The 16,229-nt window shown below is 31.4% G+C and overlaps 2 protein-coding genes across 2 annotated transcripts; one reads left to right on the forward strand and one right to left on the reverse strand.

The window, feature by feature from the left end:
* Positions 1-568: 568 nt before the first annotated feature.
* LOC101259300 (LOB domain-containing protein 20) lies at positions 569-2,123 on the reverse strand. Its single transcript, XM_004231205.5, has 2 exons — positions 1,670-2,123; positions 569-1,018 (listed from the first exon to the last, which is right to left on the reverse strand). The coding sequence occupies exons 1-2, from the start codon at positions 2,036-2,038 to the stop codon at positions 662-664; spliced, it is 726 nt and encodes a 241-aa protein (XP_004231253.1). The 5' UTR covers positions 2,039-2,123; the 3' UTR covers positions 569-661.
* Positions 2,124-2,824: 701 nt separating this feature from the next.
* On the forward strand, positions 2,825-10,996 carry LOC101251332 (mitochondrial import inner membrane translocase subunit TIM44-2). The gene is made up of 14 exons (XM_004230099.5): positions 2,825-3,073; positions 3,158-3,276; positions 4,837-4,920; positions 5,057-5,132; positions 6,656-6,700; positions 6,793-7,239; positions 7,335-7,403; positions 7,617-7,681; positions 7,767-7,835; positions 7,917-7,989; positions 8,384-8,488; positions 9,876-9,947; positions 10,116-10,178; positions 10,552-10,996. Exons 1-14 carry the CDS (start codon positions 2,996-2,998, stop codon positions 10,681-10,683), a joined length of 1,497 nt encoding a protein of 498 aa, XP_004230147.1. The 5' UTR covers positions 2,825-2,995; the 3' UTR covers positions 10,684-10,996.
* Positions 10,997-16,229: the final 5,233 nt, after the last annotated feature.

The raw sequence follows: 16,229 nt of genomic DNA on the forward strand, positions 1-16,229 counted from the left end.
AAAATAAAATAATCAAAATTCTTTTGTCTAATATTTTTTTAAATAACACTATATAAAAGATAAATGATAAAAAATAACAAAATATATGATACTACGTACGAAAATAGTGAATAATATTTAATGTAAATTGTTTATTTCTAATAATGTGATGACTCATATTTGCACGTTGTTTTCGTTATTTGTCGAGTTATGTAACTTATTTTCTAAAAAAAAAATAAAATAAAAATTTGAGGCTACTTACACTTTTAAGTTTATCTTGACCGATTATTGTTGGACTTTTGATCTCGTGAAGTCACATATATCGTCTTTGCTAAGTCAAAACTAATATGTTCCTATAAATATTTATTAAGCATTATAATAAAATAACTTTTAGCGATAATGAATCGACACATTAATAAATAATGTTAAAAATTTTATTCGTATTAAGTTAGATTTAAATGTCGCTACAGACTTTAAAAATATATATAAAGAGTGTTAAGTGTCGCTTAAAATACATATTTAATTAGCGGTAATTGAACAATGTTGAAAGTGAAAGTAAAAGCGAGGAGTGAAATATTTACTAGTTAAATAATTAATAAACTTTTTCTATCAACATATATATATGGTAATTAAAACAGCTCAATTATTTGTAAAATTAAAGGTGTAGTGTGATAATATTACTTCACAGGGAATGAAACATGTGATTAGTAAAAGCAAGTGGATTATGGCTTTCTTCTTCTTCCTCCTCCTCCTCCTCCTCACGGAGTTGATGAATTGGGTCAAAACTTGGAGAGTTATTAGCAGTACAGGTAACTGATCCATGCAGTTGATGATCAAAAATATTATTAGTAGTAAAGTTATTGAAATTGTTGATGAGGTTAATATTGTTGTTTGAAATAGAAGAATTGTTTGAGTAACTTGGCTGTAGAATTGCAATGTGTTGTTCTTGTGAAATATTGTGATACGCATTTGCCATTGCATATCTGCTGTTCATCACCTGTGTTTGCACTATTGCTAGCTCTGATTGTAACGATGCCACCTACAAAATAATTGTACTACCTCATGTTAGTCTATTAGATGAACTTATACTTCCACCGTTTCAAAATGAGTGAATTGGTTTGATTTGACACAAAATTTTAAAAGAAGATTTTTTTAATTTTTTCGTTATAAATTAAAATTAAATCAAATGTACTAAATTGCTTTTTAATTTTGTGGCTTTAAACATGTCAGCTTTTGAAATTTTTTTGCCAAACTAAGCCATTATATAAAATAATTTATCAAAATAATATATTTTTTTTTCAAAATTTTACAGAACTAGTATATACATATTTCACATTAACGTTTTAAGTTATATTTCATTACAAACATCGTTAGATTGATACTATGTTACTGTGAGTAACGTTTTACTCCTAAAATATTTTTTTAGTAATATTTTACTCCTAAAACATTACTTTGAGTAACGTTTCAGGAGTAAAATGTTACTATGAATAATGTATATCAATCTAATGCCGTCAGCATTTAAAAAATAAAATATGCCCTAAAACGTTACTGTGAAATACGTTTATACTAGTTTTTATAAAATTTTTAAAAAACATATTATTTTGGTGAATTATTTCATAGAATGACTTAGTTTTGTCAATATTTTTGGACGAAAGAATATTTTACTCTTTTTTTTTTGACACTTTTTCACCTGTTGTTGCAGAGCAAGAATGGTTGAGACACAACCAAAGACAGGATCCGAGAGCCTAGCTTGAGCTTCATAAGTAATAGTAACCACCGCGTCTTGCCGCCGGTTAGCCGGAATGTGCAACAATAGCTTAGACACATTGCTGGCTCCAAACACCTTGTGCACGGCTGCAAACCGAGCCGCGCCTTGGTCTGAACCAAAGTAGGGAGCGAAAACGCAGCCATTGATGCATTTTCTTCTCAAGAACTTGCATGCACCACAAGGGGCCGTGGAAGCTGGAAGAACGCCCGAGGCTTGCTGCTCCACGGCCCCTGAAACATGCTTTCCAGGGCCCTTACGCCGGTCGGCGCCATCACTTGATCGCTCATCCATGTGGTGGCTTTTGTTAAAAGGGAAAGTAAGAATGTAAATTGTAATTAAAAGAGAAATTAATAGAGTTGTTTATAAGAAAAGGAATGAAGAAAGGCACGTAACTCTCGTGAAGGGTTGGCAAAGGTAGAGACGTTAAGGTTGGTGAGAGTACTTGAGAATGGGGGAGGGAAAAAGAGGAATGTAGTAAGTACTTCTTGGGTGTGAGAGGCACGTGCAAAGAGAGTGTTGTCCATAGGTTCACTTTTCGGTTTAATTAAATCATTGTTACGTATTATTTCATAACATAATATGGTAATATTGTTATTTAAGTAAATTCATCATAACTTAATATCACACGTTAACCAATTTAAAGATTAAACCTACTAAATTTTGTGTGCGGTTGTGGTGGGGGTTAAGTTTGTTATGATTGGAAGTGCTGTCTGTGAAGTGAAGACACAAGATTTATGCTGCCCGTGGCCTGTGGGAATTTGGAAACCAGACGTATTTAGTTATAATCATGTACTATGTCATGCTTTCTTTGCATTTTGATGCAAGGCTTTAATTTGCATATACGAGTATTTATTTTCTTTTCTTGTATTCGATATGTAAATAAAAAATAAATGTATATAATTTAAATAAATAATTGGGATAGCCGGCTGGATTGGGGCTACGAGGGGTTGAGCAAGGATGACATGTTGTACGGTATGGAAGATAAATAAATGCGAATATCATTTGTTAAACTTATTTTTCATTATCTTCAATTAATAATTTCCTTATTTTTAAGCAATTCATTTTTCAATGGAATATATTTTTTAAAAAAATTGTTAGACCAATATATTTTTAAAAAGTTGGGGTTTATCTTGCGGCCCAAACAAGTCTTTCTAACATTAGGGCAGGAACGGAAGAAGAAGAGCTTACTACAGACCGTTTTCTTCTTCACAAGAAAATCTGCATTTCTTCTTCATTAAAGGGCTCCAAATGACCAGCAGAAAGATTGTGCGGGACTTGTTTATCTCCAAACAACCTGTTTTCCGCCGAATATTAGCACCGCAACAGGTTCTCGTTGTTTTTCTTCTTTATTCAATTTGTGCTCACTGCTTCTTGTTTATAATTTGTAATTTTTTATTTTTTTTGCATTAGGTGGTTTTGGGTAGAGTTACAACAAATTTGAGGTTTGTTGGAGCAGATAGGTATCTGGGTATTCGTCATTTCGGTGTATTCAATGAGTTCTCCAAGAAAGTTAAAGGCGAAGTAGACAGGTATTTGCTCTTTCTTTATTGCTTTTCATTTCAATGCTCTAATTGTTTTACTTTATTGTATATTGGTAATTAAAGAAGAGAAAGGGATTTTGTACCAGCTAGGGAATTCTATTATTTGAATTAGAAGCTCCCTTTGTATCTAATTTTGTGATCAACCCTGGGCTTGATATCTTTCAGTAGTTGGTGAAGATGCGCAAAAGATATATGTACAATCTAGGTATGTAGCCTACCAAACTATCTATACAAAAGAATTAGTTAAGCCAAAGCATATATGAAATAAAACAAGATATTGTATATATCTTAAGTATTTTCTCATTGCCTTGAAAAATCCTCCAGTTCCTTTGATGGACATGGTGGACACATAACTTCATCTATCCATAGCCTCTGCACTTAAAGAAATGCATTTATTTTTTATTGGATTGTCTTCATAAGGATATCATTTCGCGGGACACACCTAAGTTAAATGAGCGACTTTCTTTGGTGCCTTTGTGTGAGAATCTCCTTTTACGACGTCTTCTTTTCTTCTCAATTAATTAGACCGTAGGAATAAGATTTTAATGACAATGTACACACTAACCGTCTTTATACCATCCTACCCTTCCCATGTTCCACTTGTCAGATACTCAATCTGAATAGCTCCTGAAAAGCTAAATTCCCATGATATTCTCTTGAACGATTTCAAACGTCATGTTAGCTACAAGCTCATATTGCATTCATATTATGAGCAATAGCTAACACCACTGATCATAGATTGCATCTTCATGCCACATATCCAACCAAAATTTGTCATTCCGAATGACAAAGTCAATGAATCTAAGGAAGTCATCTTTTTCTTCATAATCCCTTTCCGCAGACGTGCTCATTAAATGGCTAGTCGCTTCATCTGGAAACATTCATTCATGTCGCATATTTAGCAGCTATTACTTTCTTAATAATTCATCTCTTTTTGTGTTTATCTCTACCACCATTTGTGTACATGGCCATATTAAATACAATAGTATCCTGACCCTTAGACCACTCTAAACAGATATTAGTTTCTTTTTATCCATGAAATGATATTGCTTGTGGCAATGTTTTTCTTCCAAGAGAAGATTCCTTATCATTTTATCCTATGTTCACACTATTGTCATACAAAAAAGGGGGCACACACAGGTATGTGGATATGCTAGACAATGTAGTTATTTCAAATATGTTGTTTCACTCTTGGGCGGGCTATGTCTTCCACTCAACTTAACTTGCATTCAACATTTTTTATCATTGATTACTACATCTTTATCTTTAAAATCCCCAACAGAAATGGCTACCTAGCATTCATTAGTTGGCTAGATCTGTCGAAATGAAGTATGAGGAACCTGATTCTGAGCATTTCTTTTTTTCCTTGGGACCGGGTGATATGGGGACATGTTGTTATCTTTTGAAGTGAGATAGTAGAGAATACAAATATTTCTCAATTTTATGATTATCAAGTTTCTAGTGTCCGTGTCGCGCTCTCCATCTATTTACTTCTAAGACTTTGTTGGGGGTGTCACTGGGTTTATTCCTCAATGCTTATTGCTGCAGTAATCAAGAATTCCAACAGTCAGTCAAGGTGTTGAAGGAGAAAGCAGAGGAGTTAAAAGGGGTGAAAGAAGATCTTAAAACAAGGTGCCTTTTAGATTTCCTTTAAATGTAATTTTAAAAGGTTTTAGCCTTTTCTTTAAGGGGCTGAGACATACTGTTGTATGTCAAGGCTGGCAGAACTACCAATGGGGACCCTGAAATGGTGAACTGGCAAATGCAGAACGAAGCAGACAACTGAGCAGCTTTACAAGCATGTCGATGGTGTTTGGACGGAAGCTGAAGCTACGGCAAAAAAGGTAATACTGTAATGGTGCACCCTCCATCAGGGTGCTGGTCTAATATTTCGTTGCTGATTGAGATTTATCTAAAATGAATGCTCCCACACATATATTTTTCCTCGAGACTATATTAACAGCTGTTCATGGCTGTGCAAAGCTGCTTCTAGGTATCTAGATGGTATGCCAGGTTGATTCATATTATTCTGTTGCCTTTCTATAAAATAATAAAAATCTAGTATCGGAGATTCAGAGGATGCAATGAGTATAAAAGCACCCCTCTACCCCCTCAAAAATGAAGGGATATAAAGCCCAGGTGTTACATCATATACAGACTTTGAATTGCAGAGGCAAGTTAGATTAAATGGACATCTATCTTTCAATCTATCTGTGGAGTGTAAACACTTACGGGACATTCTTGATTCCTTTCTTCCCCATTGTGTTTGTGTCCATATAATACTTGCTGGTAACTCTCTATATCTTGCAACTGAGCTCCCTCTTTTCCTCCTAGTAAGCTGTTATAGACAACCTTTACGGATTCAAGTATGCCTGCCTGATATCGAATAAGTCGAAAACATGTCTCACAACTCTTTTGCAGCCTTCTAGTGAATAAATAGACGATTCACAATTCCTACTTATGTTTTACACATACTGGATCCTCTTGTACACAGTGTCCCCCCCTTTCTTTTAATTTAGTAATACAAATATTTGCAATCAAGTTATTTTTTGTATGGTAATATTTGTAATGAAGTTTTGTACGTAGTTTATCCTCTGTCAAGCACCATGCTCTACTGCCAACAAAACATGAGACTTCTCTTGGTGCACTATTTCTTTGGAGATCTTTTCCTCTGGTGCACCAACATTTGAGAACATTCATTGCAGTGAAGTTTTGTCTTGTCGTTGAAGTGTAACCATCTCATCTAAAAGCTTAAGTCATTAGAGATAACATACTTTTATTTAATAACTTACGTCTCCACACATCCCCTCACGTGTGACTGGTCCAAGCATGTGGGGAAAAAAATTTGATGATGGGTGGTGGCAAGACTCAAACCCATGACTTCTGCCTACTCTGATAGCAATTTAATGTGTGTGGTCTTAAGTTGTTAGAGAGAGCATAAGTTTATATAATTATTTATGTTTTCAACACCTATCACTATTAATTAGTAAAGATATTGATCTTTCAACTACAAACCACTCCAAGAAGGCTAGATGTTTATTTTGCATCTTTGATTGGAACAAACTGTCGTATAATGTTGATGCATTTCTAGACTTTGTTAGTTCCCTAACCTTGACTTTCCCACTTGTTTGTGTTTCCCCTACATATTTTTTGCCTTTTTGGGATAGCTTCTTGGTTCTGCCATAACCATCTCATGTAATGGAGCTAACTATTTACTCTTGTATTGAATGCTTTTCCTTGAAGCCAGTAATAAAACTCTTCCATTAAAAAAAAAGATATTTGATCTTTCAATCTTCGAATCCTGAAAGTTCCTTAAAAAAGTCAAGTTTAGTCACTGCCTTTTGAGATAATATAATTTGTCTTGTAGGTTTATGCCAATGTGGAGGAAAAAATATCTGCTACTAAAGAGGAGGTTGGTAGTTCTTCCCTGAGCTCTTGTTAGCACATGTCCCGATTATGGTGAATTCTTTAAGAGAGTAACAGTTGACCCTGATTCGTTTATAGGTCAGGTCAAGCTTTCGGACGGGGAAGGAAGAAACTCCAGGATCAAGTGGTCATTCAGATACTTCTGGTAAAAATACCAATGAGAGTAGTGAGTCTGCATCAGCAAAAACTCAACAGGAACAGCAGCAGCAGCAACAATCTTTTTCCAGTGATAATGCAGAAACAGTTTTTAGCAAGGTTAAGTCTGCTGCTTCATCCTTATCATCAAAAGTCTCACCAGCCATCCAAAAAATAAAAGAAGCAAAGCCTGTTGACTTAGCCAAGAAGGGATATGGCATTATATTGGATGAATTGAAAGGTACTCCAGGTAAGAGAAAGCGCCTCGAACATTCTGCTCCTACACAAGAAACTTCATCAAACTTCGAGAGGAGCACAAGGACTGATGTTGCTGTCTTACCGTCAAAGCAGTCGAAGTGGAATAAGAAATGGGAGGCACTCAAGGAAAAGGTAATTTTTTTTCTTATTAGTCCTTGTTGAGATTGAGTGAACTTGTCTTTTCCTCTCATAATCCTAATTTGCCTTAAGTTTTTATTTATTTCCAGATGCAAGGTCACCCTGTGTTTAAGCGCTTCACTGGCATGAGTGAACCTGTTGTAACAAAAAGCCAGGAGGTACTTTCTGATTCTCTGTAGAAATTTATCATTTGTGATATGGTTTCATTTTCAAACTTCGTTATCTGCTATATTTAACTCAATGAGGATATACATCCAGAAAGCATTTGTAAGTGAGAATTTTTAGCATAAAATCATGTAGCTGATAGCAGCAGCAGTGAATTTGGATTGCATTTATATGAAGTTATCTGAAATATTTTTGTGGTATGACAGATTGCAGAAGATATTCGTGAGAGATGGGAAACAAGTGATCATCCCGTTGTTCATAAAATCCAAGAGTATGGCTACATTCCAATTTTAATGCTGTGTCCTGGATAGAGTTCTATTTAAGAGTAACTTATAGGTCTATCTTAATGGTTGCAGTATAAATGAAACTGTGTTTGGAGAATCAACAGCTGCTTTGTCATTTAAAGAGATCCGCCGCAGAGATCCGTATGATTACAGCCTTCTTTTGCTTGATTTTTCATTTTCATTTTTGGCTTGTATAAGAAATTTGAAGTATGTCTTGTGAAGGTCATTCTCTTTACCTGAATTTGTTGCTGAGGTTCAAGAAGTGATTCGGCCAGTTCTTGGTGCTTTCTTCAAAGTAAGTATGCGCAAGTTCACTAAAGCTTATGGACACATGAACATTAATTCTCGTGTGGGGTAGAAATAGTAGAAGCAGACAGAAGGGTATGGGTTAGTCATGTGTTTGTTTCACATTTAAGAGTAGTGGGTGGTGCAATCTCTCCACGTCTAGTTTTCAACTCCTTCAAAGTTGGACAGACAGGAGAATCTATGTGTCTCTTTATCATATAACCCAAAGGGATGGATAAATACTTCAGAAGTAAATCAGCAGGTCCACCATTACCCTTCCTTTTGTTGCCTCGTACCGAGCTCTATTTTGTCTTTCACTGCTTATTGAATCTTCTCATGTTGATATACTTAAATATGTTATTTTTTCTTCTTCTTTCAATGACGTCTTGCTTTTGGGTCATTAGGGAGATTCAGAGGTGTTGAAGAAATATTGCAGCAAAGAGGTAATTGAGCGGTGTAAAGCAGAGCATCAAGCTTTTGAAAGCCAGGGTATCATTTTTGATAACAAGGTAAGAGAAACACAAGTTATGGTATTGGCTTCCAGTTTGAATATTTATTTACACTGAAGGGAATAACAATAAATAAATTAAAAGTGCCGCTTTACTTAAACTTTCAGTGTTGCAATCTGTTTTCGATCACTTCTATTAGCATGTCAGACATGATCAATAGTTAGTAAAGTTGATCGAATTAAAATAGCCAAGACACTTCTCTTACTGCTGTAGGTGATTACATTTTATTGCTGATGCATGGGCTTATTCTGTTAATGTGAAGATACAATTTGTGAGTTCCGTGCTTGTCAAGATGCTGTTATGTTGATAGAGATTTAGAACCGTTTTCCCTGACTAGAACTATCCTTCTGTCATGAAGCCTGTTCAACAAATCTAATACCTTGAAGAGTGATATTATTATTTTTTTAAACGCGTCATTTTTTTTCTTTAGGGGTTGTACCGGCGTCAATAGTTAAATGTATTTGTTCACGCTGCATATTGCTATTTACTGTTTCTCATTGGCCTTGATCTAAGCATTAGGTGCTACATTTGCTGTAGTTGTGGTCTTGATTTAAAATCATTCCAGATTTCGCACATCTCGCTGTAGGAAATATGCTTAAACTGAAAATTTGGCATGAAACTTGTGATCTCTCATTTTGCATCACACAGTATACTACATTAAAGGGGTTGAATAGCTTGAGCTCAGTACTAATTGGTTTCTCTAGCATGAAACTTCCCTTTCCCTTTCCTGTGGTTTCTCCCTGTTAAAGAGATCCCTAGCCCACAACTGGCACAAAAGGGAAGAAGTTGCAATCAACTCCTTTTTCAAATCCTGCTGCAGCTGCGCGAGGTATATGAAAGAGTAGAAAAGTAGTGCTTTCGGTGTTGTGGAATAAGGAGCCTTTGTATCTGCGCACACTTAATTTATTCCTAGCTATTAGAGTGGGATCCCCTTTTTGGGGATTATGAGGCCAAGCAATAACAAGAATTTTTTTAGTAGAGCATCTTTCACAATCCCTGGAGAGATGGTTCATCCCAGAGTTCCCACCTCTCGCTGTAGGAAAGTTGCTCAAACTATGAATTGGAAATGGAACTTGTGATCTCTCATTTTTCATCACATAAATAAATTACATTCAAGGGAACGATTAGTGTGAGTTCAGTACTAATTGGTTTCTCTAGCATCAAACTTTCCTTTTACTTTTCGTCTCCTGTGGTTTCTCCCCATTGCTACTAGGAATCAAATAACCCTACTGAAAATGAGTTCACACCACTGCCATCCACAAAAAAAGGGGCTGGTGGCGGACAGATCCTACCTTTTTATATTTGTGCACCTTGTATATGGATGAATAAATGTTTAGACAATCTGTATGGTTAACTACTCTCACTCTCTCTCTCTCTCGTTGTGCAGATTTTACATATTTCGGACGTTGAAGTACGGGAGACAAAAATGATGGGAGACAGTCCCATTATCATTTTGGCGGTAAGCATATCTCCTCATTTTTCTTGGTGTGTGGACTAATGCATCTCTTGACAGGGCTTGTATATAAGTTTTGGAGAAATCCTGACAGTAATCTTTCTTTGGTAAATTTTTTTGTGTATGAATGATGGAGAAACCCTGATAGTAATCTTCCTTTGCTAATTTTCACAGTTCCAGACGCAACAGGTTTACTGCATACGTGATAAACTTGGTTCAATTAAAGAAGGGGGACAGGTAAGCTTTATCCTCTGTTTTAGGTTGATATTATTTTTAATGTCGTGCATTGGCTATTCAATTAATTGACCCCGCTGGTAAATTTGGTACTTTCTAGTGATCATATCATCTGTGGTCAAATCGTCATTTTTCTATGTTACTAGCGTACTCTTCGTACACTCAGGATGTTCACGAGCATCAGTCAAGAATTTCCAAATTCGATGACTTTAAAAGCTCATTCCTTTGAAAAAGCTTCTTAATTGAGACAATCTATGTTGCTCTATAGAATGACCTCATCATCTCAATCTACAGTAGCTCATCGTCGAAGCTTAAGACTTGTGAATTTGAAATTAACCCTGGCATGGCTAAATGTTGTTTTACTACATGTCTTTAGGATACAATACACACTGTATACTATGCTTGGGCTATGCAACTAGTAGAAGCAGAAGAACTCGGAGAAGGAGCGATCCACCCTATATGGAGGCTTAAAGAGATGCAGCAACTTGGTGTTGCTGCCCTCATTTAAATTTGTTGCTGCCTGCGCCTTGTTCATGTTCTTGCACTTAATTTGTGCAGAAAAATTTTTGCAATAAATTTTTGCCCTTTCCACCGTTGGAACGGAGGCATCATCATGTATTCAAATTAATGAAGGAGATAGGATATTTTTTCACTATACCAGCAAAAATAGAATATTCATCATAGTTACAATTTTAAGATGTATGGACTGACTGTATAAAGGCTTACTACGCTATAGTTTAACTTCATATAGCGAATTAGTTACAACCTTACATTTAATACTCTTTTCAATTCTTATTAAAAACTTTGAGTATTTGTGATTATGTCATTATTTTTCTTATTTTACTTCTATTAGTTTTGAAAATATATATTTGTGTAATTAACGTTTGTTCATTGGTTAAATTAGTTAATTAAAATAAATTCATTTATATTTATTTATTGAAAATTTAACTTTTAAGAACATTAAATTAGAATATAGTAGTAAATTTGCCTAATTTTTTTTTATTTTTTGGAGGAGCCTGAAATCTGAATTAGTGACGATTAAATAGTAACGAAGAGAGTAGAGAAATGTATCAACAGTAAAGACAGCTTTTTACTGTTGTCTTTTATAGCTTCTATAGATATATAGCTGTCTGTAATGTGGTGGCAATTTCACTGATATTCAAAATCTTAGAAGATTTTCCATAGATTTCCCTATTTTCTGCTCCTCATAATTAAATAATGAAAATGCATAATATATAAACACAATGGCGTGATCATACAATTATGTTCTTTAATTTGGAATATGTATAAGTATAAATTTAAATTATTATAAAATTGAACGAGTCGACACAAGTGTCATAATATATATAAGATATTATGTAGGATGAATGTTTCCATTTGCTCAATTTAATAGAAGTTTAAGTGTCTGGTTATGCACATTTAAAGTTAAAAGTCATAGTTATCAATTATGTTTACGTATTATGCCTATTGAAAAATATATAGTAAAATATTTTTTTTATGATTTAATTTTTTTTCAATATACATTATGAGGTATGTAAATTTAGAGAATTTTTATCTTGCTCCATACAAGTTTTATAGGAAAAGTTATGGGTTCTAATATCGAAATTGTACTCATTCAGCATAAACTCAAGAGGAATTACATTATATTTTATATGATATATACCTTGTAGAGTTTAAGACTTAATGAGATATAAGTGTAAAAAAAATAAAATAGATTTTTAAATCATATCAGACAGTCAGACACTGTTAAAATTTTATTTTAATATGTAAATTCTTTCTCATGTTTAAACAAATTTATCACCAAAATAATAGAATTGAAATTACAAGTCCAATAATTATGAAGGGAGAGGATTGTTATGAAATAATAATAATAATAATAATAATAATAATAATAATAATAATAATAATAATAAATAATAATAATAAAATGTAGAAATGTGCTACTAAGAAATGTACTACTGATTAACTTTCTATTTATAAAAACGAAGTTGCTCGGTAAATTACCTACGAGATTGAAGGAAGCTGCTCTTTACATTAGGTGTGTATTGAGTTTCTGGTTTGTTTTTTACTAATTGATTTTTAATTTTAAAAGGATGTTATTCAATCTGAACCAATATAAATTTAATTTGATTTGATTTTTTTATATTCGATTTTGTCGTTAATTAATAAATAATATAATCATAGTTATATTTACAATTTGAAGAAAAAAGTACGCTAAGAAAAATAATAATATTAAATTTTTTAAATATACTTTCTAATATAAATCACAAGTAAAATTTAAATTACACTATTTATAAATATATCAATTATAGATGTTAAAACATAATATACAAACATAATCATAATGCCATGACCCGTTAAGTCTCCAACTCAACCCTTGAAGTAAAGGTCTGTTTGGTTTCACTTTTGACTTATGACTTATGACTTATAAGGCAACAAGCATAGTTAGAATTTATAATTTATGACTTTTAGCTTATTTTTGTTGTTTTTGACTTTAAAATAAGTGTTTATAAGCACTTTTAAACTTTATCCAAACACTTCAAAGCTACTTAAATGTTATTTTAACTTTAAAAAACCTAAAATAAGTCAATCCAAACGGGCACTAAATGGGGTATGAATGTTAAAAATATTAGTAAATTACATAAATTCATAGTTTAAATATGAAATTACAATCTATCCCTAATAGATTTTAAATACATTAATCCCTTAAAAATAAAATAAAAATTCAATAATTGAAGCTCGAATACATTAATATGTAGCTGAGATACATTAAATACTGACTCGAATATATTAATGTGCAGATCCGATACATTAAAAATAATGAATTTTGAAGATTTTAGAAAGTAATAGAAAATAATAGAAATAAGTAAAACAAAAGGTGTGTATTTATGTAATATGTCCTAAAAATATTTATTATATATTGTAGTAGTGTTTTATTTGCAAAGATTTCGTCAATAAATATTTAAAAAATATAAAATTATGTCTTAACTTCTTTGTAGGTCTTTTACATTTCACGACCTTTAGCCGACTAAAATCAATTCTACTTTCAATTTTATGTCTAATTTTTCATTTTCTCCTTTATTGTCTTATTTATGAAAAAAAGTGATCGTGTCATAATTTTTGCTGGGATGAATCTTGCAATGTTGTATGTTGGCTATTATGTTGGTTATTATGTACTTTTATAAGTGTTCACAAAAATGTGTAATTATATGTATTGATGTCGTCTTCATCAGATATCAACGTTTGATACTCTTAGTCTTAGATATTCTTTCTAAGACACAATGATGTTCGTTTTTCTGGTTGAACGGTCGACCTGTTCCAACTCGTGGTCCGCTTAGAACTGGATTTGACTGCTATTTTATAGGTTCTTCAAATAAAATGATCAGCTTGTACTAACTTATTTAACTCTCTAACACGCTAGAATTAGGTTGAGTTGGACCAACTCATTTTGACAAGCTCTACTAAAAATGAATAGAGGTGATTAACACCAACTTAATTCTATATATACAATTTGATTTTTTCTGTTTTTCTTTTTATAACTTCTAAAGCAAACAAAAAATCAATCAAAACTAAAATTTTGTGTAATGTGATTTGATTTAATTTGATTTTTCAATAGTGCACATCCCTACTTTTAAGCTACTTGCAAGTTATTAGAAAGAATTTGTTCCATAAGTTACTGTAAGCAGGGGCGACACCACCCTTAGCCAAGAGATGTCAAGTCGTACCCTTTACAATCATTATTTCATAATGTGTTGTAATGTATTATATTCTATTGTACTGTATTGTACGGTAAATATAATGTTTTGCTAAATTGTATTGTTTGTTATTGTTTAGTAACATTTTAATTGTTTGGTTTGATTGTATCGTACTGTATTTTAATTTATAAATTTACTTAAATATTCTTAATTATTCTAAGGTAGAAGGTTTGACTAGATTTAAATAATTAAGGTAAAGGGTAAAATAGTATTTTGAAATATTATATAAAGATATAATTGAGAAAAGAAATTAAGTAATAACGGAAACACACCAAATTGGTTGTTCCATAAAATAAGAGTTTCCATTGTTACGTAATAACGAAATTTAACAATACAATATAATACATTTTAAGTAACAATCAAAATAAACATTGTATAGTAACAATATAATGAATAACACTGATCCAAACACAATATTAGTTAATAAATTAGAGATCAAATTTTATTTTAATAAATATACATAGATGTTGACACTATTCTTTTAAGAGCCATTTTTCCATGTAGCCAAAGCTTTGGTATCATTGATAATTTATAAGGTTCTTTTTGAAATATAATTATACTTGATTGAAACTCCCTTTTTAGGTAATACTAATCTATATATATATATATATAAATCTGAATCAAGAATTGATGATGTGGCATGCCTCTAAGGGCTGGATTTTTTATTTATTTATTGCAGATTTTTTGTGTAAAGTTTCTTTTTTCATTTTAAAATATAAAATATTATTAAATATTTTCATAAAATATTAAAGCATACTATTTAATCACTCCCTCATTAAATCATACATAAAAGCTTCAGTTATCAAATTCTTACCTTAAATTTTTTTTTCTTAATTGTAAAATTTAAGAAAATTTATTCTTTACACTTAATTAGAGAATTTGAAAAGTTTTTTAACATTAACTTTTGAATACTATATAAACCATACCATTAGATTGCTACATGTTGGACATGAGATTGTTTGTAAAAGATGAAAGTCGGATGAATAGATGGTGTCGAGATAGTCATGGATTTCTGCGCTGCTGATCGAAGAAGACGACTGAATATGGAGTTTGAAAATCTCTGAAGCTTTTGTCATTCTTTTGCATTTGTTTATTTACTTTTCTTTTTTTAAATTTAGTTAGTGCTATAATTTATTTTCCTTTTTGATTATTGAGAATCGATCCACTTTTGGAATTGATAGTTGTACTATTTTAAAATTTTTATTGACTAAACCTTGATAGAACATTTGTGTTTTTTCTTTAAAAAGAAAATATTTCATGTAATATAATTAAAATTTAAGTTTAATTTTCAGTCATTTATTTTGTTACATATTTTAATTTTTTATTTTCTCTAATCTATGAAATCTGAAAAAAAAAATCAAATTTCTCATCATTATTACAATTTATTAATTTTCATTTTTCTTTATCATTACTACAATTTATTATTTTTATTGAAATTCTTTTTTCTACCTTCTATTTTTATAATTTTCTAAAAAAGAAATGTATTTAACTCTGATCCTTATTTTCATAATTTTTACATTGTACCTTCTATTTCTATTATCTTTTATAAATATGTATGTTTTATTTATGTCTCCTTTTATTACCATGAATATGTTCTGCCCATTTTTTCTCAATTAATTTCATTTAATTTGTTGTAAAATGTTGAAAAAAATTAAAATATTTTATTTTTTATCATTAATAAAATACTATTAGTTAATTTTTCTAAAATTTTTCTTTCATTCTCCTAAATTTCTTTCATTTATTAAAAATAAAACACTTTTTAAATTCTGATAAATTTCTATCACGCTCATTTTTAAAGATTTTTTTTTTTGTAATTTATCAGAAATTTATTTATAACTTATTCTTTTTAATTTTTAAACTTCGTATTTTTTTTGAGTAGCAGGAGTTTAGTTTTTTTTTTTGTGTATATATATATATATATATATATATATAAACTACAAAAATAAAAGGTAATAAGTGAAATATAAAGAAGAGAAATATTTAAGAAATATATTTTTATATGTAAGCAAAACGGTAGCTTTTGAATTTCTTATTTTTGGAAAAGTATAATTGATTATTAATTAATAATTGATTTTTTATTTTTTTTTTATTTTCTTTTTTTCCCTTCATTTACAACTCAATTCTTTAATTATTATACTCCCTCCGTCTGGATTGTTTGTCATGATTTTTATTTTAAGAGTCAAACTATAAAAAACTTTGACTAACATTTTAAGATGTATTTTTTCATCATATTAATATGCAAAAAAAATGTAATTTATAGTACTTTTCATGTAGTTTTAGAATATCTGATTTTTCTGTT

The sequence above is a fragment of the Solanum lycopersicum genome, chromosome 1 (assembly GCF_036512215.1).
Source record: "Solanum lycopersicum chromosome 1, SLM_r2.1".
Classification (NCBI taxonomy): domain Eukaryota; kingdom Viridiplantae; phylum Streptophyta; class Magnoliopsida; order Solanales; family Solanaceae; genus Solanum; species Solanum lycopersicum.

Excerpts from the sequence above, each read along its gene's own strand:
- LOC101259300 (XM_004231205.5), bottom strand. The coding sequence starts at position 2,038 with ATGGATGAGCGATCAAGTGATGGCGCCGACCGGCGTAAGGGCCCTGGA. Across the intron at positions 1,019-1,669 it reads TTCTTGCTCTGCAACAACAG|GTGGCATCGTTACAATCAGA; the intron begins GTGAAAAAGTGT and ends ATTATTTTGTAG.
- LOC101251332 (XM_004230099.5), top strand. The coding sequence starts at position 2,996 with ATGACCAGCAGAAAGATTGTGCGGGACTTGTTTATCTCCAAACAACCT. Across the intron at positions 3,074-3,157 it reads GAATATTAGCACCGCAACAG|GTGGTTTTGGGTAGAGTTAC; the intron begins GTTCTCGTTGTT and ends TTTTTGCATTAG. Across the intron at positions 7,990-8,383 it reads TTCTTGGTGCTTTCTTCAAA|GGAGATTCAGAGGTGTTGAA; the intron begins GTAAGTATGCGC and ends TTGGGTCATTAG.